The sequence below is a fragment of the Impatiens glandulifera genome, chromosome 4 (genome assembly GCF_907164915.1).
Source record: "Impatiens glandulifera chromosome 4, dImpGla2.1, whole genome shotgun sequence".
Lineage (NCBI taxonomy): Eukaryota > Viridiplantae > Streptophyta > Magnoliopsida > Ericales > Balsaminaceae > Impatiens > Impatiens glandulifera.
Window position 1 is genome coordinate 257,118 of NC_061865.1, and position 24,264 is coordinate 281,381.

General features: G+C 30.8%; 4 protein-coding genes and 1 long non-coding RNA gene across 5 annotated transcripts; 2 read left to right on the top strand and 3 right to left on the bottom strand.

Annotated features, from left to right (window-relative positions):
• Nucleotides 1–1,646: 1,646 nt before the first annotated feature.
• LOC124936872 (probable galacturonosyltransferase-like 3) lies at nt 1,647–2,920 on the top strand. Its single transcript, XM_047477402.1, has one exon. It carries the CDS (start codon nt 1,678–1,680, stop codon nt 2,743–2,745), a length of 1,068 nt encoding a protein of 355 aa, XP_047333358.1. The 5' UTR covers nt 1,647–1,677; the 3' UTR covers nt 2,746–2,920.
• A 1,352-nt stretch (nt 2,921–4,272) lies between these two features.
• LOC124936875 lies at nt 4,273–4,641 on the top strand. The gene is made up of 3 exons (XR_007099168.1): nt 4,273–4,373; nt 4,450–4,498; nt 4,586–4,641. It is a non-coding gene; the product is annotated as an uncharacterized LOC124936875 (long non-coding RNA).
• A 12,125-nt stretch (nt 4,642–16,766) lies between these two features.
• Nucleotides 16,767–18,944, bottom strand: LOC124933695 (the record flags this gene model as incomplete). Its single annotated transcript, XM_047474136.1, is given in 11 exon segments — nt 16,767–16,992; nt 17,067–17,178; nt 17,181–17,317; nt 17,476–17,552; nt 17,555–17,598; nt 17,793–17,907; nt 18,032–18,109; nt 18,186–18,301; nt 18,399–18,502; nt 18,576–18,642; nt 18,839–18,944. Coding segments are annotated over 11 exon segments (1,044 nt in total), but the record flags the coding sequence as incomplete, so codon positions are not given.
• A 128-nt stretch (nt 18,945–19,072) lies between these two features.
• LOC124934256 lies at nt 19,073–19,868 on the bottom strand. Its single transcript, XM_047474756.1, has 3 exons — nt 19,499–19,868; nt 19,341–19,428; nt 19,073–19,240 (listed from the first exon to the last, which is right to left on the bottom strand). The coding sequence occupies exons 1-3, from the start codon at nt 19,776–19,778 to the stop codon at nt 19,180–19,182; spliced, it is 429 nt and encodes a 142-aa protein (XP_047330712.1). The 5' UTR covers nt 19,779–19,868; the 3' UTR covers nt 19,073–19,179.
• A 321-nt stretch (nt 19,869–20,189) lies between these two features.
• LOC124935745 (isoprenylcysteine alpha-carbonyl methylesterase ICME-like) lies at nt 20,190–22,434 on the bottom strand. The gene is made up of 9 exons (XM_047476165.1): nt 22,100–22,434; nt 21,933–22,009; nt 21,760–21,829; nt 21,601–21,681; nt 21,442–21,516; nt 21,038–21,343; nt 20,776–20,919; nt 20,586–20,676; nt 20,190–20,480 (listed from the first exon to the last, which is right to left on the bottom strand). The coding sequence occupies exons 1-9, from the start codon at nt 22,417–22,419 to the stop codon at nt 20,319–20,321; spliced, it is 1,326 nt and encodes a 441-aa protein (XP_047332121.1). The 5' UTR covers nt 22,420–22,434; the 3' UTR covers nt 20,190–20,318.
• Between the last annotated feature and the right edge of the window lie 1,830 nt (nt 22,435–24,264).

Here is a 24,264-nt window from a genome sequence, read left to right on the forward strand (position 1 = left end):
AAAAAAAATTCATTTTTTGTTGTTGCCCTAAATTTAGTAATAAAACTTGATAAAAAAAAATATTATTTTTGGTGGGATTTGAACTCCTAAGTTAAGTAAAATTTTAAGTTTATATCTAAAACCACTATGCTACAATATTATATGCCTATAGATGATATATTTTTCTATATATCTTATATATTTATTTATATATAAATTATATATTTTATTAAATGGACTGTCATAGGAGTAGGCTACCCTAACTCATGGACTTGTCGAGTTTAACCAGGGCTGCCCTAAACATATATATGGCTCACAAATTATGTCATCTCAATTAATAGAACTTACCGGGCCTAGCTATTTGTGACATTGGCAAGTTCATATATATAATATATTATGGCGGCCCATAAGAAGAAGTTGTTTTTGTTGTTTAATTAGACGATTTCTTAATATAATATGACTTACAAAAATAAAATAAAATATATTTTATATATGAATTTGTTAAAGTGTTTTCATTGTGGTTTTTGAAAAAATCTAGAGAGAAAAAAAGTAATGATCGGTGATGATTTTGAGGTGATAATTTTGAGGGAGTGATTATTATTTTTGGTAAAAAGACTTAAAGTGTATTAATATATGAATAAAATAAAAAATAATAATTTAAAATAGAGGGTATTTTAGTATTTTGGTTAATTAAATGAGTGACTTAAAGGATATTGATATATGAATAAAATAAAAAATAATAATTTAAAATATATAATATTTTAGTATTTTGGTTAATGAAATAAGTGATGTGATTGTTAAGAAGTGATTGATTGGAAAATTGATTTTAGATGAGTTTTTTAAAAAACTTAAAGAGAACAAGGCCTTAGGTTCTCTTCAAAAAAAAATAATGAAAAAAAAAAGTTTTGTAAATAATATTTTGTATTAATTTGCATTTTATTTGATATAAAATATTAATGTGGCATTGTAATTAATTATGAATGTGGCATAAGATATATAGTAGTCCGTGACTTATGAAGATTGATTCCTATGTCCGTGACTTTGAAGGTCCTTGCTTATTTGCAATCTAATAATCTTTCATCCTTATCCGAAATTAGCAGATGTGGTCCCTATCAATGCCATTGTCTTCATTATATTTTAAGCTTAATTAATTACATTTTGTTTTCTTATTATTATCTTTGCATGATAAAACATATTTGAATAAAATGAGAGATAACATGTACAAATAAATAAATAAATAATATTTTGGAGGGAGGCTAAAGGGGAAGGTCTCCATCATATAAAATTTAATTTATATCATATAAAGTTTAATTTATTTGAACATTCAAAATATATCGGTTGGTTGGTTGGGTTGGATTCATGTTATGTATTTAATTTTTGGGCCAAAAAATGGCCCCCTATCATCATCATAACATTAATTAATTCTTGTTTCGATATGGGAAGTTGGAATTCAATTAAATAATCCAAAAATCAAACAAGCCCTAGCTACCTAGCTAGTGGTGCTGTTACCTTTCCAGCCTGGCATAAACAAACAAACTTTCATTCTATTTCCGCGCGTGAGTGGGTCCCACTCAAATTTTCATGCCAAAAGAATCCTGTAAAATACCAAAATAGCCCTCCACCATCATCTTTCTACTTTCTTTCACACACACACACACACATTTTCAACAAACAAAGACTCTTTCATCATCGAATATCATGTCCCCGGAGCTCCACTTCCGGTTGACCTCCTTCCTCCTCCTGGTGGTCTTTTCAGCATATATATCCTCCTCCTCCTCCTCCTCCGCCGCCGCAGCCGGAGCAGATCTCCCCAAGTTCCGGGAGGCGCCTGCATTCCGCAATGGACGGGAATGCCCTCAATCACCGTCGATCATCCACGTAGCCATGACCCTAGATGCCACCTACCTCCGAGGCTCAATCGCCGGTGTTTTCTCAGTCCTCCAGCATGCCACCTGTCCGGAAAACATAATCTTTCACTTTCTCGCATCCCCCGCCCATCGCCGCCGCACCAGTACCGATCTCCGTCGCACAGTCGTCTCCACATTCCCCTATCTATCATTCCAAATGTACCATTTTGACGCCGCCCTTGTCCGCGGGAAGATCTCCTCCTCCATCCGTCAAGCGCTCGACCAACCTTTAAACTACGCCCGAATCTACCTCGCCGATCTTCTTCCTTCCTCCGTCCGCCGCATAATCTACTTCGATTCGGACCTAATCGTAGTCGACGACGTCTTCAAACTGTGGTCAATCGATCTCAAGAATCGAGTCCTGGGCGCCCCGGAGTACTGCCATGCCAATTTCACCACTTACTTCACCCAGAAATTCTGGGCCGGTGGAATTAATAATATTGATATCGATCCCCATCATGTATTCTTGAACCGAAAGCCGTGTTACTTCAACACTGGTGTAATGGTAATAGATCTGGAAAGATGGCGCAAGGGGAGGTACACCGAGAAACTGGAGACGTGGATGAGGATTCAGAAGAAATACAGGATCTACGAATTGGGTTCGTTGCCGCCGTTCCTGCTGGTTTTCGCCGGAAATGTGGAGCCGGTGGAGCACCGGTGGAACCAGCATGGACTGGGCGGGGATAATGTGGAAGGACTTTGCCGTGATCTTCATCCGGGTGCAGTCAGCTTGCTTCACTGGAGTGGCAAGGGAAAGCCATGGCTAAGATTGGACTCCAATAAACCTTGTCCGTTGGATAGCTTGTGGGCCCCGTACGATCTGCGCCTCCTGCGTTCTACCCATATATATAACACCTGAAGCACTGGATTGATTAAAATGAGAATCGCATAGACCAAAAGTCAAGAAAAATTAGGAAGGGTCATTTCGAATTTGTAGCCCAGTTTTTTTATTTTTTTTATTTAAATTGTATTTTAGTCTTTTTTATTTTTGTAAATATTTTATGGTTGAATCTTAAATTTGATTTTTATAAATTATATCAATTTAAATTTCTAAATATATAAATAAATAGTATAAAATAATTAGGAATGAAGGGAGAAAATTTAGACTTTATATCATTAGCATGTTAAAACTAGTTAACATATTTGTAACATGTAGGACTGCAAATGAGTCGAGCTACTCGTGAGCCGCTCGGTCAAAGCTCGGCTTGAGCTTGACTTTGACCGAACTCGAGCCGGCTCGTTTAAAATTCGAGTCGAGCTCAAGCTCATATAATGTTTGCTCGATGGCTTATCGAGCTTTTTCGAGCCTAAGTATATATATAATATATAATTTTTTTATTTAATATTAAAACTCTAATAATATATTTTTTCCCTCTCTTTTTCTTCAAAGCCCATATGAAAGGCCCATAATCCATAATTAAAACCCTAATTTCTAACACATCTACGACTTTCATCTAATCCCTCTTCTTTATTTCTCATCTAACCTGACTCTTCATCTAATCGTCTCTTCTTCTCTCATCTAACCTGTTCATCTAATAGTCTTTCTTTCCTTCTTTCTACATTTTCTCTTCAATGCCTCTTCTTTCATTCTTCATTCGTTTTCTTTTCCATCTTCACCATTTCTTTCACTCTTAATCTTTTCGTCATTCGTCTTCACATATTTTTTCAGAAAAGTCTTACAGTTACATTACAGGTAATTAAATTTATTTTCTCTTTTTTATGATAATTATTGTTTTTGCGTTTTTATTTAACTTTGATTTTTTTTTTACTTTAAGGAAATCTAACAACAAAGAAAGGAAAAAATTATTTATTGGTGAACTCAGTGGTAATGTAAGTCTTGTTCATCTTTTTTTCTTAAAAAAATTTATGCTTATATATCTTTTTTTTGTATTAGGATAAACTTAGACTTCGATTATTCTATACCTAGGTTGGATGAATATATAGAATAATACTTATTAGTTTCGATTATTCTATAAAAAGATTAAGAAAAAGATGAAAATAATTTTTTTTTAAAATAAATTATATATAATAAAAGTATATTATATATAATATTGAAAGAGATAAAAAAGGGTTAATATATTATATATAATAAAATAATATTAAGATATAATAATTAGTTTAGTATAAAAAGAAATAAATAAGGTTAATATTTTATTTATAATAAAATTATATTACACTTATATTGAAAAGAGATAAAAAAATACTTATATTATATTATACTTATATTGAAAAGAGATAAAAAGATACTTATATTATATTATATATATTTTTTATATATAATATATATTATAATATAAAAAAAATAATATATATCCAATATTATCTAAGATAGCAGTTGACATTTTAGTGGCTTCAGAAGCAACATTTAGTACTGGAATAAGAGTCATTAATTCTTACCGTTCATCGCTATCTACGAATACAGTGCAAACTCTACTTTGTGGAGGTGATTGACTTCGACATATAAATGGAATGAAAAAGAAGACTAAAGTAAGTTTTTATAATTAAATTCTTATGTTATATACTAAATTTTATCACTTATTTAATTAATTTTTCACTTTTTCAGAAAGAGAAGACATATCAAGAAATTTTGTTGCCGGTATCTACATCTTAAAGTAAGTTAAATTTTAGTTATTTGTTTTAACATTTATTTTTTATATTAATTATTTTTAAGATTAAACATTTCATATTATTGAATGCAGGTAGTTGTACGTGTGCTATGATTGAAGAACATGAGTTAAAAAGATTAATATATTGAATGTTCAAACAATTTTTATTGTTTTGTACTTTAATTTTTGAATTTTATGTTTTAGAATTTTGATTAGTAATGGTGATTTAATGTTTTGGATTATTATGTTTTAGAATTTTGAATAGTTATGATTGTTTCATATTTTAATTTTGAAATATCATGTTTTTATTAATATGTATGAAAGATTGATATTTTAATTTTATAAATAAATTTGGTTCGAGTTCGAGCTCAAATCGAGCTCGAATCGAGTTCGAGTTCGAGCTCAAGTTTGAGTTTGAAAATTAAATTTTTGTTCAAGCTTTCGAGTCGAGCCGAGCTTGTAGGTAATATAGTCGAGTCGAACTCGAGCTCAAATTTATAAGCTCGTTCGAGCTCGAGTTCGAGTCGAGCTAATAAATACTTAATCGAGTCGAGCTCGAGCTTCAGCAAGCTTGAGCTCGGCTCGGCTCATTTGCAGCCCTAGTAACATGTCATTACGCAAAAAACAAATAGTAAATTGAATTATAAAACAAATATGATTATAAAAAAAATCTTGCAGTATTTGACTTTTTTTTCAATTGAAAAAAAAAATCTAAAATAGAGTAACTAAGTGCAAACATTAAGCACAAAATGAATAAATTTATGAACACGGAGAGTCTAATTTTTGTCATTTTGTAACGTATATGAAATGGAAGGAGGGATAATCTTTATATGTTATTGGATTGTCTGATTCAATTGAATTCAACACACTATCATCAAAATTTTCAATATAGTTTCATTAAAAAAAAGAAAAAATTTAGATAATCATAATAACATTTAAGAGTAACAAAAACCTTTTATCTTTGTGTTATTCAATTGAAATTAAGCCTCCATTTAACCACTCGTTTAATTTGAGTATTGTTTATATATATATATATATATATAAATAAATAAAGTAATAACTAGCTTAAAAAAAATATTATAGTATCAAAATATTATTTAATCGATAATGTAATAATATATTATTTTACATGTATAATAATAAACGGAAATGATATAGGGAACGAATTAGATAAACGAATTATAGAACGAATCCACCTGGCATGCCACAGAAGAAAGAAAAAAACTTACATTTTCTCTCTCTCTAGCAAACCCTCATATCTTTTCTCGCTCATTATCAAACAAAACTCTTCTTCTTCTTCCGTTTTCTTCACCCTTGACACGCCGTTTAGCTTCTTCTCCTTCCGTTCTTTAAATTTGTCTTCATCCTCATCGTTTAGCTTCTTCTCCTTCCGTTCTTTAGATTCGTCTTCATCCTCGCCGTTTAACTTCTTCTTCTTCTGTTCTTTAGATTCGTCTTCATCCTCGCCGTTTAGTTTCTTACTATACTTTTGTTCGTTTGAAGAGATCACTACTTCTGAGATTTGCGTTTTGTTTAGATTTGTCTTCGTCACTATCCGTTTAGCTTCTTATTCTAATGATATATCTTCTCTGTCATCCTAGTTTACTTTTTTCTTTGTTTTTTTTCTTTGTTTGTTTTATTGTTCTTTTGTTTGTTTTATTGTTTTTCTATTTGTTTCAAGAGATTCACGTTTTTTCTGTTGTTTTGTGATTGTTATGTGTAGGAACCAACAATCGGGGACATAAATATGTATATCTTTTTGTTGTTTATGTAGCTAGACTGTTAATATTCTGTTATTTTCAAAAACATGTGTAAAATTGTTAATATTTTTATTGGCTTGTGTTGTCCTCTATTTTATTATATGTTGTCCCGTGTCTTAAACTATGATGTCTCGTGTCTTAAACTTTGTTGTCCTGTATTTTTATATGCTGTTGTCATGTGTTTTAAATATTTAAGTTGCTCGAAATGTTAATATTCTATTGTCATTTGTATTATTGTTATGCGTAGGAACCAACAACCGAGGACATAAATATGTATATCTTTTTGTTGGTTATGTAGCTAGACTGTTATTATTCTGTTGTTTTCAAGAACCTGTGTAAAACTGTTAATATTTTTGTTGGCTTGTGTTGTCCTTTGTTTTGTTCTATGTTGTCCTATGTCTTAAACTATGATGTTTTGTGTCTTAAACTATGTTGTCCTGTATTTTATACGTTGTTGTCATGTATTGTAAATATTTAAGTTGCTCGAAATGTTAATATTCTATTATAATTTATATTATTGTAATATGTTGTTCTGTGTTTTAAACTATATTTTACTGCGTTTTCATGCGTTTTATCCAATATGTTGTCATGTATTATTGTAATATGGTGTTCATGTGTTGTCATGTATTCTTTGTGTTGATTTCTCTTTTTTGTATTCTTATGTAGCCTTATGGATGAACCATCATCACCATGTACCAAAGACAAAATTCTCAAGGTTGGGATGGCGTTTGTTTCTGAAAATGACCTTCGAGAATTTTATAGATTGTATGCCCAATCAATGGGTTTTGAAGTTAGAAAGTTGGGAATGAAGAATGAACCAGATGGCAAGTAAAAAAATTTCTTTGTTGAATGTGCAAGCAGAAATAAGGTTAGTGTCAAAAATTATGTCGTCCTATGTCAATACCATGTTGTCCTGTGTATTACACTATGTTGTCCATGTATTACACTATGTTGTCCTATGTATTACACCATGTTGTCCCGTATACTACACTATGTTTTAAGACTTCGTTGTTACTTTGTTTTAGGATACTACCACAACAAGTAATCCTTCTCCAATATCAACGCAAGAGCAATGGAATCAACACTTCACCACCCATCCAGTCTCGGCTCAACTATCATTTACATCATTGTTAGTAAATCATTACTAACAAGTTATATTCTTTACTTTATGAATGAAATTTAATAAATCATTACTTTACATTTAGAAAAGCAAAAAAGAAACCAAGTTCTAGAAATAGTGTTAGTGTCGAAAAGTATGTCCTCTTGTGTCCAATACTATGTTGTTATGTTGTCCCGTATTTATAACGGTGATGTCCCGTTTCTTATACCATATTGTCCTTTATTTTGTACTATGTTGTCCTGTGATTATTAATATGTTGTCATGAGTACATAAATGTTATATTTCTACAAGAAGTAAATGTTAAGTACAACTTGTTGCTACACATTAAAGCGTTAAGTACAACTTGCTGCTTCACAACAAGTAAATGTTTTAATTCTACTAACATAAAACCATTACATTAATGTTTTGGATAATTTGGTTTCGTACAACATTCTGGTCTTGTATTTTAAGTTCATCCGATAAATCTTAGAATCGGATTGTAGAATCCTCGATAGGTATTGAATTTGTAGACAATGAATATTATTGCTCGCATTTGCTTGGGTTATGCCACAAGTCCACTTCGGATCTCCCTTTATGTCTCCATGTGCAACATACATTATACTCCACAATCCTTATAGTTCCATAAGTCTTTCCAGGTCATTTTCAATAGCCTCATAATGTATTTAAAGAGTGCGTAAAAAATGTTCAACTTCATATCCGCAACAAAGTTCAAAAACATGCATCCAATAGTCTTCAATATTACTTACTTTGAACTTATATCTATACCCTTCGGGAGTGATCTATTGTCAATGATATCCATTGTCTCCAACTTCGTATCGTAAATAACCAAATAAAAATGAGAATCATAACCTATGGGTAGAAAAATTTGCATCCAAATATCACAGCACAATAGAGTTAACATAGTATAGTGACAACACACAATATAGTAACATAGTTAACAACATAGGACAATATAGTTTAGTGTAAGACAAGGGACAACACAATATAAGACACTAGACAACACAGTACAAGACACAGTACAATAGCATATTAAACACAATACAACATACTTACAAGTTCAGCCCTTTCAAGGTCTCCAAGCATTAATCCAAACTCTGTCATTTCCTTTTGTAATACAGTATTATAGTCCTTTTGTGACAAGTTTGTTGCACCTTGTTGAAGAACTTTTATGTTAGACGAGAAAAAAACTATTATATAAAGACTTAATGTTCATGTGTAGTACTCACACTATGAGTGGTTAAGAAAAAAACTCGGCTTCAAGGTGCTCCTGACTTTGTAGTGTGTTTGACGCAGATATTCATTTCATGAGCTCAGGCATCGATTATACCTGCATTAAGTCAACTATTTTTCTGAATTGTCTTTAGGGTGCCGCGTTTAAGAGTAGTCATAGTGCTGAAGTACAAAATCTCCTCTTGATCTGTCTTTTCTGCGAATACCAGGTTCGCGTATACTTTGTCCCTAACTCTCAAGTGTGGTAATTCAACCTCAATCTCAACAATATAAGGCGATCTCAAATGGGTCGGTAGAAGGAAACGTTTTATAGATAGGAGAAGAAGAAGAAGTTGAATAACGTTTAAAAAAGAAGTTGAATAACATTTGAAGAAGAAGAGGAGCGTATACTGTTTGAAGAACATCAGATACTTAGGATTAAGGTTTGAGCAGATTCCGTTTGAAGAGCAGTGAATACTTAGGATTAGGGTTTGAGCGAATTTCGTTTGAATAGTAGTAGATACTTAGGGTTAAGGTTTGAGCGGAAATGAGAGGGAGTTTGAGCGGAGATAGATTGAAGCGATGGAGGGTTTTAGCAGAAATGAGAGGGAGTTTGAGCGGAGATAAATTGAAGAGAGAGAATGTTTGAGAGAAAATGATAGGGAGTTTGAAATGAGGGGGAATTATCCTATGTAGAAAAAAAAGGCAAAAATAATTATTTTTTTACCTACATGTCATGACAACGGGGATTCGTTGATGAATTCGTTTCCTGTATCACCTCTCAATAATAAAATATAATTTTATTGAATGTTATTGAAATTTAAATTTAAAGTCTATATAGTGGATTTATTTATTGTGTAAGTTGTTAAAGTATAATAATTTGTAAAATATTTCTAATCTCAAAGCATTTAATATGTACGGTTACAATAGTGTAATCTCCTATATTGTAAGATGATTTTTATCTCAAAATATTCACTTCAAGTACATACATACAATACACAATATTTTTAAGGCGTTTTGGTGATAGCGGGTATGTTAAATATGGAAGATGTGGCTAACAACTTGCCAACAATAAAAGAGAAACAGGGTTATTTGCCACTGAAGATGTTTTCAACATGGTTGTTTTTATAAATTACAAGATGATCATTCATTGAATACAAACAACCTTGACGAGAAGAAAAAAGGACAAGAAAGAATGACAGTACCATTTATTGCAATGAAGATGAGTCAGAGAAAATGTCATTATGAATAATCGGTGTGCGAAACCGCGTGCTTCAAAACTGTTAATTTACCAAAGTTTAAATTGCCAATAGTGCCAAAAAATGAGCGTGAATGACTGGATGTATTGTTTGAAGAATATGTTCGATGGTTCGACAAAAGATGGATGGACGAAAGGTTTTTTGATTATTTGACAATTGTCTGCCCATCCAAAGGTAATTCAAGGGTTACAAAATGTTAAATTGTTCTTCTTACCACACAATACAACTTAAAAATTAAGCCATGTGATGAAGGAATTATAAGAGCATTTAAGAGGCATTATCGTCGCAGATTTTGTCGTTTCATTTCAGAGGGTTTTGAGGCTGGAGAAACAAATCAGAGTTCTAGATGCAATCAACATTGCTATCTCAACTTGGATGAATGATGTTGTGAAGAATACCACAATTGCAAATTGCTTTCAACATTGCAAACTTCGTTCGGGTAGAAAATTTGGTTTCACAACCTTTAGAAGAAGAAAGACATTAGGGAATTATGGTTCAACATAAATGAGTTATATTATCGTTAACGCAATGAATTTGAATCAACTCTTAGATTATTCGGGTAAAAAACGACACGACCGAGATTTTAACTGATGAAGAAATCATTGGGGTCTTAGAGAAAACAAACAAGATGAAGACATATGAGGATGATACTAGTGGTTTGGAGCCTGTTTCTCGCAAAAAAAATCAATTAGAGCAGCAATGAAACTTAGTGATTTTTTCCTACATATGATAAAGCACTTCACAACTTCATAGAGTTTTGTAAAAAGTGAGATATGAGATTTAAATGAATATAAATTTTCATACAAAGCAGACAACAGTGGACTCATATTTAACTGAGGCCTCTGAATTATTAAAAAATAATATATTATTACTTTATATATCGGTTGGGACCTATATGTGCCAAAAAATTATATTACTTAATAAAGTTTATGAAATTATTAATTTAAATATTCGTTCCAAGTCGGGGACTATAAAAATTTATTACTTTATCGAGGTTATAATTTTATTGATACTTATTGATTCGAGAGTCTTATATATATATATATAATAGATTATATATATATATAATAATAATAATAATAATAATAATAATATATGAATTTATTTATTAAATTATATTTACATAATTTTAAGACAAATACTAATATTACCTTACAAGGAACTAATCATCTAATCTAGTTGAAGATTTAAAATTTACATGATTTTAGAATATTATTTCTTTTCATATATATTTAATGTCATATCAAAATTTATAATCAATATTAAAAAAAAAGTATAAATACATTGCAATAAATATATATATAATTAAAAATCAAATAAAGTATTATAGTATCTTCAAATTAGTAAATATATAATTATTTAGAATGACTAATTAGAAACAATTCATCATTTCTTTATAAGTTGGTAAGAGGAATTCGTATCAGGTCCAATACCTTAAGTATCATAGGGAGTGAATTATTTTCAATAGAAATAAATGTGATTCAAAATATTAAATTATAATAACTAAAATATTTTATCCTATATTATATATTATTAAATATAAGTATACTAAAAGATATATGATATTCATTACAACTTTTTACTTAATTTTATTTCAATTAATAATTTTAAAATTATTCAAAACAGGTTAATATGAATTATTTAATATATTTATAAAAAGTTTGTGATCACAGTTTATTACTAAATACGGGAAAAAAAAGTTTGAATTATGTATATTTTGGTTCGGATTGAATAAGTCACTCATTTAACCTCATTTAACCTATTATTAAATATATCAAAATTAGATCTTTAAATAACTCAAAATACATGTGCTAATATATTTAAAGAATTTTGTTTTATCCTTTTACTCTTTTAGTTTCATTTACAGATTTTTTTTTTTTTACCGTTTTTGTTAGACATTTTCTCTTGAAATAAGTTATAGAAATATATATAAACTGATTGTTACAACTAAATGAAAAATAACATATATGAAAATAATATCACCGAATAAATGGTTGATTCGAGGCATGTATTTGACACATTTTCTTTAAAACAGTTTCACCGTCTCCCTTGTGCTGAAAGCTTATTCACAGATGGCCAGAGCCGGTCCCGAGGTTTGGACTGCCCTAGTCTCGGTAAAAAAAGTTGGATATACTTTTTGTTGCCCTAAGTCTAGTTTAAAAAATTGATAAAAAAATTCATCTTTTGTGAGATTTGAACCCATAACCGAAACTTTAAATGTATAACTTGAACCACTAAGTTACTACCATTTATGTTTAAAATTTCAATAAATATATCTAAATATTTTGATATTTTTATCAAATGGGCTACCTGGGGAGTGGACTGCCCTAACCCGAGGGCTTGTCGGGCTTATCCCAGGGCCGACCCTACAGATGGCTGTCTTCCAGGTATACGAATCTAGTAGTGATTCAATACTGAAATCACTATGTAACGAACTGACAAAGACCTGAATCAATCACCAGGTTTCAACAAGAAATACGACGAATTGAAGATCTCAAAGACCACTCGATTGAGTGAAAACTCAAAAACACTCAGATTGAGTGAAGAACTCGAAGAACACTCAGATGAGTGAAGAACTCGAAGAACACTGAAGAAAACAAATAAAAAAACTTTTTAAATCTAAAAAGCTTATGGACGTGAAAAGAGATATGATATATATTTAAGAATTCCAACATGAAGATGATATTTATAGCCGGAAATTAAACTATCACCAATAAATTCATTTATCAATTAAACGGTTAATAGTTCATCCAAACCGTTGTCATTCTTAAACTCTTTAAATTTCAAAATTATTGGCATTCATCATTAAATTTCACAAAAAAATTCACATTTGTATTGATATTAATTTATATTTATTTAGATTAATTATATTTAATTGTATTATCTAATTCTCATTTTTATTAATTAATGAAATTAGTTTAAATTTCGTATTAAGATACCAATCTAACCTATTTCATGAAGAAAATGGACCAAAGAAAAAAAAAAAAAAGAACAATTTTAACTTACTTCTCACTCCTAATCCTACTTATTCAAATTCACTCATTTTTTTAAGCTGTCCATCAATAGGCATCATGAGGCATCAAAGTCGTTTGTAGTCATTGTTGTCACTTTGTAGAGTCTATTTTCTTGGTTTAACTTATAAATGAATTGTGTTTTAGTTTTATCATTTTTTGTGTTATAAGGGTTAGTCCAGCAAATTATGTCAAATTTAAGTTAATGTCAAATAATCAATAAAGTTAAAATTTACCCCGAATTATGACTTCCCTTAACAAAGAGCTCGTTTGATGTTTTTTTTTATAAAAAACTAGGTTTAAATAAAAACAAGTTTATATGATTTAGAAGAATAATTGATTTTTTAAGTACAAATTAAATAAATATCCTTTGTAACGCCATTTATCGTCGTTCTTGGTTGTCCTGACTCAATTTGAAAAATACTTTTTGTTTTAAAAATTTTTAAAGTGGGGAGAACTGACTTTGTCTATGCGTTGGGTTTGTATAGAGTTGCATCTATTTTTTGTTCGGATTGTATAATCAAACATAATTTTTCTTTGATTCAGAGCTTGATTACACTCCAAGGCATTTATTGCTTTGTCTGACTATCTCAAATTTTAAATTTTTGATCAAATTTGAAGTATTATTTTAACAGGAAATTTGAAGAAATGACACATGCACCGGTGACCGGGCATATTTTTTTTTACGAAATTGCCCATGTCGCGAAGGACGAATATCTTGCTGCAGGTTTTAACCGTAGCCTTTTTTGATTGTCGAAGCTGTTCTTGACCGACGGAACGGATTCGCCTCTCCTTAATATTTTTTTTTTTTTTTTAATGAAGGGCTCGTTTGTAAATATCTCAAATTCTGGAAGTTTCTTTCCGTTCTTTCTTATATATATTCTTTCCGGCTCTCTAATATTTATTCTTCCATTCCTCTCACTTTTTTTTTGAGTGATTCTGAATTTTTTGTTCTTGATTTCTCCTCTAACCATGTATTCTTTTCTTCTTCCATTGAATCTCACAGAATACCTATACCAAATACTGCAAACTAAAATGCTGAAGATGAAGATGTTGTATTAGAACTTGACAGAAACTATCGTCATTATAAAACCTAGTAAGTAGCGATCCTGATAGTTATATACCTACTTACCGATTCCAAGTATGAAAATGGTCCGCCTCCCCTTCCTACTTTTCTTAAGATTCTCTCAAATTTTAAGAGCCAAGTTTGGCAAGATCCTAGAAATTGTAGGATATTTCTTTCTTACACGGTTAACAAGATCTACGTAGAGATGGAGTGAACCAAGAAGACGACTGGGGTAAATCAATCAACTTAACAGACGGATCTGGGATTTCTTTACTCCATATCGATTACTCGGATTTTAATTATGTGATGATTTTTCTTCCATGGGAAATTCAGATTCTTATTTAGCTTGTATATTTTATTTAGTATTGTTTTTTAAGCACTTCATATGGGATTTTGTTTATGTAAGAGTTATTAAAGTAGTGTGGCTGTTTGATTAGTTAGTAGAGACTTAATAATATAGTGCAAATTTGTTGGTTATGAATTTAAATTTTATATTGTAAACTTTAAATCATAACTTATATAATTACTCTATGAATCGAAAAAAATAAACAAAAATGGATACAGAGAGTGAAAGTAATAATTAAATGAAAGAGGTAATACTTATTTATATTATAATATTGAAATACATTTGTTGTTACAATATATATGTTTGGATTTACAGTTATTTTCCGAACTTTTACCATATTTCAAAAGCATTTTCAAAAATTATATATTATTCTATAGGTATTTTTCGATATTATCTATTAATTGATTTTGCGCCCTATGATAAAGTTTTATTATTTATCGTTAATTTTTATCAATATGTTTAATTATTATAAATGTACTAGAGGTAAAAAAAAAAATATATATTTTTTTTTTTAATATGATTACTCTAGCTCAGCTGCAATTTCCAATCTATGCGAGGGCAACAAATATATGTGTCCAAATATTTACATAACATTACAATAATATACTTAAATGATTTAAATATTACATAATTTTAAGAAATATATAATAATACTTTTTTATATATTATCTCATATTAAAATTATATCAATATTTTAAAAAATATTAGGAAGGGTCTCGTCACTCATTTTTTTAAATGCTATCGATTTTATTAATATTTTCTATTAATTTTGTAAATATTTTATGGACTGAATCTAAATTGATTTTTACAAATTTGAATTATAAATTATATCCATTTGAATTTCTAAATATATAAATAAATAGTATAAAATAATACTTATTATTATTATTATTATTATCTTATATAAAAGAAAAGATATAAGAGAACGTAAAAAGAACACACCAAAGTTTAGTTTAAACTTTATTATTAGGATTAAGGGAAGAAAACTAGACTTGAAATCATACTCCTCCTGATAAAACTAATTAACATGTCATTACACCAAACCAAAAGCAAACAGTAACATTAACAAATATAACCTTCTTTGCCAAATACTTGTTGCATGTTGAGAACAAATACGTATAAAGCTAATAATAGCTCCTTGCTGAAATATATGATAGATTATAGAAAAATCTTGCAGACTTTGGCTTAATCAAAAAAACCTAAGATAGAGTAGCTAAGTGCAAACATTAAGCAGAGATGAAGATTTTGTACAAGGATTTGTAATATATTGGCCATTCTCTATGAATAACTTGGAACTCCGGTCTAATTTATTATCAATATTAACGAACATAAAATGGAAAAAGATACTACTAAGATGTAAACAGCAACGGTTCTCATCTTAACCTTTTCCGATGGATAATCTTTGGATGTTGTTGGATTGCCTGTTTCAATTTATCAACGAAATTCTCAGTATAATTTCATTCAATAAAAAAGAAAAAAGTACAGATAATAACATATTTAAGAGTAACAAAAACCTCTTTTCATTGTGTTATTCAATTGAAATTGAACTTCCTTATTGTAATGACTCTTTTAATTTTAGTGTTATTTAGATGTGTTTGTATACGTGAGAATATGATATATATATATATATTTTGTAGCTGAGAAGATAATGATATAATTTATTAAATTATATTTACATCATCCTAGGACAAATATTAATATTTAATTAATTTTAGGAAATATATATAATACATTTTATATGTAGTTTATCTCATATCAAAATTTATAATTAATATTAAAAAAAAGTATAAATACATCCCAATATATATATATATATATATATATATATATATTAATAATTAAAAATCAAATAAATTATTTAAACTATCTTCAAATTAGTACATATATAATTATTTTAGAAATGCCTTCTTAAAAAATAATTATTTTAAAAAAAATAATTAAAAATAATCCAGCATTTTTTATAAGTTGGTAAAAGAAATCCGTATTATGTTCAATACATTCCTATATATATGGAGTAGATTATTTACACTAAAAATAACTAAATGAAAAATATGAGTTAAAAAATATTCAATTACATCATTAAAATATGTTTAGGTTATATTATATGTAATTAAAAATAATATATTATATTTACAATTTTTATTTAATTAATAATTTTCAAATTAATGTAAAACATGTTAAATATGGATTATATATATAATTGTGCTCACAATTTCTTACTTAACCCAAAAAAAAAATGATTTAAGTTGGATAGACGTGGTGGATCGTATATTTAACATGATTAATAAACCTATCAAAATCCATGTACATAAATATAAAATCTCACAATGCTTCTTCTCTCAAGGAATCTTATTATTATTCAACCAGATACACTACTGCTTTTTGAACTACTGCAAGGCTAACAAGTGATGTAGTATAATCTCTCAAACAGTTTATTTAATTAATTTGCTATTTTAGCACTCATCCCAAGTAAGCAATAGACAGTCAAAACAAACAAAACAGATCACAAATTAAGGAAAGATTGCATATATTGTGATGTTTGTAAAAAGATGTATCAGTCATTCACCTCAAAGTCCCTAAATATACTACTGCCACTACAACAAAATAAACACACTCATAGTCTCATGTCGAATGATTATTATTAATTTCCCCATTTCCATCTTCTACACGCCTCCTCAAGAACCATTGCACGGCCTTGGCTTTTCTTTCCAGCGTCTTCAATCCAAGACCTGCACATTTCCCAGCCCACATTCATTTATTCATCTATCCAATCCATCGCATATAAACAAACACACAAGGCTACCTTAGTATTCGCAGAGCCTCTATCTCAGTTTCAAGTATACATTTAGTATCCACCTGTTCCTTCTAGCTTCATCTCTAAATACTCGTTGCTTTCTCAATATTCTTTCGCTCATCAATATCTTTCGCTTCTCATATTCAAGCCTTTCTGACATTTCTTTCACTTCTTCATTCAGTCTAACCACCAACTGCTTTCTGACACCTCCAAACCTGCCTTCTCCTTCAAACACCCTGCCTAGCATCTTCACTTTCACTCTTCTCCTCTTCTAGCTTCTCGACTGCGTAAAGGTACCCTCCTTCACATTACAAGAACAGTTTTCACTTCTTCCCGCTCTATCCCAATATCTCTTTAGAGTTTCTTTGCTCAGAATCTCAGACTTTATCTCTTCCATTGCTTTTTTTCCTACAAAAACCTCTCTGCTTCTACCCTCGATATCTCAAATTGAATTGCATCACCCCATCCTCCGCTGGTCAGCGCTACAGCTGCTTGTTGCCTTTGTTGAGCGGTTATTTTGGCTGAAACCGCTTACCTTGTCCTGTGAATAAATAAGTTATGCAAAATACTACCAAACTTCAACATCTACATCAAGGCACCCTTAAAATGACTCAACTAATCATTTGTAATGTGTCAAAAAGAATTTTACATGGAAAAGGATGCCTATATATTACTGTTTGATTATTTGGATTAAATCTAAAGAAACCACAAGAAAAAGAAGAGACATAGACTGACCAAAAACTTTTCGGAGTATGCTCTTGTCACCGGCCATCATGTCAAAATAGAGCGATTGTGATGCATCGGAACTGATGTTCCCCATATCCATAAAATCCATGCCCATCCTTGATATCTGGACTGTAAATAAGTCAGACATTAAGGCCCTTTGGACAACTAGACTAAAACAAAATGTTTCTAAATGGGCAACACAAGTGAATGAATATTGAATATAAACCTGTTTAAAATTTCCCTATTACCTTTTCATTAACCCAAGGAACTATTCGTCCATACTCTAGCGCGATTTCCAATCTATAAGATCCTGACGCGATAAAAACCTAGGGCAACAATATGTGTCAAATGACTAAAACATCAATAAGCTCGCTACTAATTAATGAAAATGATAATCACTACATTACATTGAACATCGATGAAGTACCTATCCGGAAAGAAGTAGACTAGGCCGTTTGGGTCATAATTGGAACAGCTACCTGATAACTTGCTACTAGTTATACCCGACTTTGCAAGAGCTTCATGACAATCCGAGAAAATCTTTAATTTTCCTTCAAGCGGCGACTATAGGCTCTATAGAACAAATGAACTGAGGTGCAAAGAAAAAAAAAATACCTTGTATAGGCCCAAAATCAGGGTCTTCAGGCCTCACATCATCAAATGCAGCAACTTCTGAACTAGAAACGGAAGAAGAGATGTGTAATCTATGCTTCGGGTTCCTGTAGAAGACATAAAGATTACTACAGAACAAAAAGAGGAAAAAAATAGTTCACTATCAGATTTAACATGTACCTTTCCAACATTGAATTGGATCGAACTAACCATCGAGCATATTCCCTCCTAGTACACAATTCGCAGCCTTAACATCATATTCAATAATCTGCATACCTTAATGACACGTGCAATAATGCACAGAACTGAATTTTAAAATATGCATACTTTAAAAATTGTTTCCCGAAACATGAGAGAAATCTTGAAGCAGGGTTATACGATTTTACAAGTTCAAGAAACCATGGTGACCTTGAAAGACAATTTAAATTGATGCTCTTTCTAACTAAGATGTACCTTCAATTTCTTCAATACCAATAATGCTTCATGTTGAGCAGCATCCACAACAACCGGAAGAATGACACGGACAATCTTTTGTTCATGCCCTTTATATAATCAAAGGAAAAGGTTGAGTATTAACATATCTATTATCTACTTATGAATGGTACAAACAAGTCACCCCAGATGGAGAGATATACAAGCAAATTAAATTAGCAGCGGCATTTTTCTAACAGTAAGTATAGCACATAAATACATAAAAGTTACCTATACAAAGTTCAACATCTGAACTGGGATACACTCTCCGAGCTAGCACCACCAGGTAATTTATTATCAGTTATTTCCCTCTCTACTTCTCTTTGAGGCAAAGCAAAAATTGGGCTGCTAAAATCGAAACTTCAGTCGTCGCCCTGATGGAAGCAGAGAAAACACAAAACAACAATTCAGAGAGCTTACTTTAATGTGGGTAGAACAGATATCGTATTGGTAAATTATCTATCTATCTATTACCATTTATTGAGAAGAAAAGTAAGCAATTGCAGCAAGCAAAGCAGCAATCGAAGTCCCAAACCCAGTAGCATCAGTGGTGGCGGCAAGCCTTGAAGGAAGGAAGAAAGAATGAATTATTTTATAATCAATTGCTAAAAAGAATGAAATAAAACTAAAACCTTTTTTGTTGTTGTTGTTGTTCCTGGGCATATGGTCGATTATTTCCCCAATTCCCCAGCCTCCATAATGATCATCATCAGAGGCATTAATAGGGAACCAGGAGGAGAGATGATGATCAAGGTTTCTCTCAGCAAAAGAAACAGAAAGTGATGCGAAAGACTTTGTGGGTCTCGCAATTGAATGTGGAGTGGTGAATGCTGAGACATTGTTGTTGCATCGATGATGATGGAATGCAAGTGGAGAAACAGTGGAGAGGAAGAGAGAGTAAGACGACGACATTGAACATCACAACCACACCAAACGCGGTCAAGCTTCTTCTAAGCAGAATTTAGGGTTTTTTTGAGTCAATTCACTAGGACATGACTCATGATAGATAGATAGAGAGAGTTAATAAAAGAGTTTTTTATGTTTTTTTTTTTTTTAATTAAAAGAAACTCACTTGAGTAAAGTAATTTTTTGGTGAGATAATAGGATTATGCTCTCAAAACGCTGCTTTATTGTTAATATAAATAAATTTATAATAATAAATAAATTTATAAATATAATTTGTTAGTTATTGTTTTTTAAATTATGTTATATATAAATAATATTATTAAATTTGAACTCCCTTCCCATAACATTTCTTTTTTAAATCTTTTCAGTTTGGCCTTTATTTAATCTTGGCTAAGAAAAAAGACTTAATTTTTTTTGTTTGACAAAGTGATAAGATTTTATAAAACTATACCTAAACAAACAACAGCAATACCGTTCTTGAGAGTTTATATACAGTTTAACCAACTACAACAAGAAGCAAAGAAAGAAGATCTAGAAAGTTTTGGTTTAAAAAGGGCTAACAATTCTAGCAAGCTTCAACATGAATTCCGGTGCAAGGCGTTTACTTGGCGGAGCCTTGTCATCTTTATCGAGGGCTTCCTCGTCTGCGGCATGGATAACCGCCACTAAATCACGCACCATTTCATCATCCCCACCCCTCATAGGATCCTGCAGAAGACAACAAAGCAAATAAGTAGTAATTAATATTTAATGTTGTCCTCCTCAGAAAATCACATGAAGAAGAACACAATGATTGATGACGACTTTAACTACCTGAACGAAAACATCTGTATGCGTCTTCCCCTCGTACATAACTGCTTCAGCTTCCACACCCACCCTTTCAAGAGTCTTCGCAAACGACTTACTGCCCATCAAAAGTCAAAACATTAACTAAACGCATAAACATAAACATAAACAAAGCAAAACAAAGAAAAGAAAAGCAAAGCAAAGCAAAGTAGGAGACCTGGAGTGACAAGGAATGGAGTAGTCTTGAGTGCCATGGAAAAGAATAGTGCGTGGAAGAAGGGAAACCGCTTTCCTATTTGCAGGATCCTCAACTTTTACTTCAGGAGAGAATCGCCCCAACGATTCTTCACCCTCCATCATTCTATATATATATATATATATATATATATAGATAGATAGATACTCTTAACTATTAGTTATTCATATGATGATGATTGATGAAGAACAAGAACAAATCTAACTGTTAAATAGATATATACCTCAAAAAGACAGAACGAGATAGACCTCTATTATGGAAATGATCCAGGAGCTCAAACAGATTATACCCTCCAGATAATCCAAAAAATATTTTAATCTGCTTTACACTCCAAGAAAGACTGCAATCTCCAGCTTCTTTTATTGCTTGATCCACAATAGCACATGAAGCAATGTGTGCACCAGCCGATTGACCCATCAAATAGATCCTATTAGGATCGCCTCCATAATCAGCAATATGCTTACAAACAAACGATATTCCTTCAGAAGCATCCTGCACCATCTTGCTCATGCTAACTTGAGGAAAATTCCTGCTTCAAATCAATTCTACTCACATATATATATATATATATATTTTAGTTATTTCTCATATTACAGTTTTGCATTGGCATAAACTTATAGTTGTTACCTGTAATCTATGCACGCCACAATGATATCCCTTTCACATAGCTGCTTCCCTAAAAGACAACCCCATGCTTTATACCTGCATGCAAATTCAATAAAAGAAACTTTAATAAATATGTTAAAGAGACATTGAAGAAACAAATATGTTAATAAGCTCACTGACCCAAGAATCCATGCTCCTCCAGTTATAAACACAACAACTGGCTTTGGGCAATGAGATTTAATTGGTAAATACAGATCGAGCCTGCACGAAGAAGAATATATCAACAAAAATCGTAAAGCAATCAAAGAGGAAGAAACTGGTGCAGCAAACCCATATTACTTATTCCTCGGTTGATCGCCATAGACTATATCTCTGCGGACATGACTTGAGGTATAATAATAGTATGCTCCTGTGACAAGACAAAACAAACAAACACTGACACATATTAATAGATAATAATAATAATAGATAGAGAGATAGATAGATATCTAAAGAAAGAGATAGAGAGAGACCTCTTAGAAAACCAGGGGAAATAAGGAAAGCATAAGAAAGAATGGCAATAACCCTCAGTATGACCATACAGCCTGACCTGAAAAACGATTAAATATATCAAAATTTCAATGAATACAAGAGAATTGAGCCTAGCCTAGCCTAGCAATAAGAATATATATATATATACCGAATGCAACGAGTGAAGTTTAATATCATCAATAGGTACGTCGTCTCCTCTTGTTGTTGTTGTTGTTGTTGTTGTTGTAGTGCAGAGTCGACACGAGCGGACGATCGGGCGTGAATAGCGTCGGGGAGTTGAAGAGGACAGGGTGAGTGGGAGTGCGGTTTGTGAGAGAATTTGGTAGTTGTTTGATCGGAAACCCTAGGAAGATAATAAGGTTTATTTGTATGAATGACATTGGAATAATCATCCTCCTTAAATTGAGGAGTAGGAGGAGAAATGAGAAGAGAAGCGGAGGATAAATTCTGTTTTGATCTCAGCAACATTGTAGGTAGCAAGCAAAGTGGAAAGAAGGTTTTTAATGAGAGAGATGTGGTATGGAGATGATTATATATATAATGAGATAGATCGAAAGAAAGAAAGAAAGAGATGGAAGATGTATGGATGGATAGATGGATAGATACTTAAATTAATGGAACGGTTGAAGGTTGAGAGTTGCCAGTCTATTTGTAAGATATCGTGTGGGTCTCTTTCTTCTTCTTCTTCATCTTCATCATCATCTTCTGCTTCTTTCGTCTTCGTCGTCATATTGATTAATCCACTACAAACTCTGAAAGTCAGAGAGAGAGAAAGTGATAGAAACACCTACTCTTTCTTTCTCCTCCACCTCCTCGTTGAAGAATTTAATGGCGATCTAATTCTGATCTGCCTTCTTCACCTTCCCACCAAGTAGCTAGGGAAATTTGACAAAAATGACTTTAATAATGGACCGTTTGTTTTTTGGAATGATTTTCTCCGCAACTTTAAAAAGCAAGCCAAGCCAAGTGCTTCAATAATATTTGCAAAAATTATATCGTCTGACGCGAAAAGTGCCTCACGAGAAAAGGGTATTTTAGAAACGTAGGGGTATTTTCGTCCCGAAAGAGTTATTTTTTTAAATTTTATCCGACCTAGTTTTTTTAAAGTACCACATCATCGGATATTCATTTATATTAAAGAAAGAAAATCAAATTAATTAATCAAAATGTCACTTAAATCATTATTATTATTATTATTATTATTATTTGACATACATAAATCCTTGACCTTCAATTAAAATTTCAAACCCAACCTAACTTAAACTTATCAAAGTCTTTAACCCTCCTTTTCTCTCAAGTAATAAAACTAAAAAAAAAAATTTTAAAAAAGAAGTCTAACCCTCCTCTCCCTTCATACACACATATATATATATATATATAATGTCAGTCATCTTTGACCGTTGATTTTTTATTTATGGCCTAATTGATTGGCTGTTGAGATTCTAAAAACACACAATAGAAGGTTAAGTAATTATAATTTATAACAAAACAAACAAAATATATAATTTATAACAAAACTCTTGTATAATAATAAATAAATAAAAAATAGTTTATGATTAATCATTGATTATAATATATACTTCATTAAATTCATATCTGGTCCAACGAAATACATTGATTGATTTGTTGCAAATCTCCCACTAGATAGTGATCATGAAAGATTATCATCAATCTTATTTTTGGTGGACATAATTAGGAAGAACAAGGGCAATCACACATTTTCTCCTAATCCTCTTTAATCTTTTAATACAACTTATTAATTTATTATTAATTAATTAATTAATTATTGTGAGACCGACTATTTCAACTTATAGCTAGGTTTACGTATTCTCTTTAAATATACTACCTTTTTGTCCTATTGCTATATATATATTTATGGCAATCCATTATAAAAAAAAAAAAACAAAAAACATGCATGACTATCTATTTAGTAAAGAAAATATAAAAATTAATTGGCTTTCTTGCACGCATGCAATTTATACCCTTTTTTTGTGTGGGATTAATTATTGTGATTAAAATCATGATATACTTTTCTATAAAAAAAAAAAAAAAAAAAAAAAATTGTATTTAATATAATATAAAAGTAATATATAGATATCAAAATTGAAAATTAATTAAAGAGAACATTTCAAAGGTTTTCATTCCAGTTCCACTTTGTCATGCATACCTAATAAATATGATAACAATAACTCTGACCCTGGAATTTTCTTAACACGTGCTCCTATTATTTAGATTAAGTATACTTTTGAAAATGAAGATTTATATATATATATATATTTAAGATATTGAATAAGACAGATATGTTAATTAAGA

What these genes read in the sequence shown, in the direction of transcription:
- LOC124936872 (XM_047477402.1), top strand. Translation starts at nt 1,678, where the DNA reads ATGTCCCCGGAGCTCCACTTCCGGTTGACCTCCTTCCTCCTCCTGGTG.
- LOC124934256 (XM_047474756.1), bottom strand. Translation starts at nt 19,778, where the DNA reads ATGTCGTCGTCTTACTCTCTCTTCCTCTCCACTGTTTCTCCACTTGCA. An exon ending in CAACAACAACAACAAAAAAG is followed by an intron (nt 19,429 to 19,498) that starts GTTTTAGTTTTA and finishes CCTTCCTTCAAG; the next exon opens with GCTTGCCGCCACCACTGATG. An exon ending in ACTTTTCTTCTCAATAAATG is followed by an intron (nt 19,241 to 19,340) that starts GTAATAGATAGA and finishes TGCTTCCATCAG; the next exon opens with GGCGACGACTGAAGTTTCGA.
- LOC124935745 (XM_047476165.1), bottom strand. Translation starts at nt 22,419, where the DNA reads ATGTTGCTGAGATCAAAACAGAATTTATCCTCCGCTTCTCTTCTCATT. An exon ending in GGCGATCAACCGAGGAATAA is followed by an intron (nt 21,682 to 21,759) that starts GTAATATGGGTT and finishes TTCTTCGTGCAG; the next exon opens with GCTCGATCTGTATTTACCAA. An exon ending in GTGGCGTGCATAGATTACAG is followed by an intron (nt 21,344 to 21,441) that starts GTAACAACTATA and finishes GATTTGAAGCAG; the next exon opens with GAATTTTCCTCAAGTTAGCA.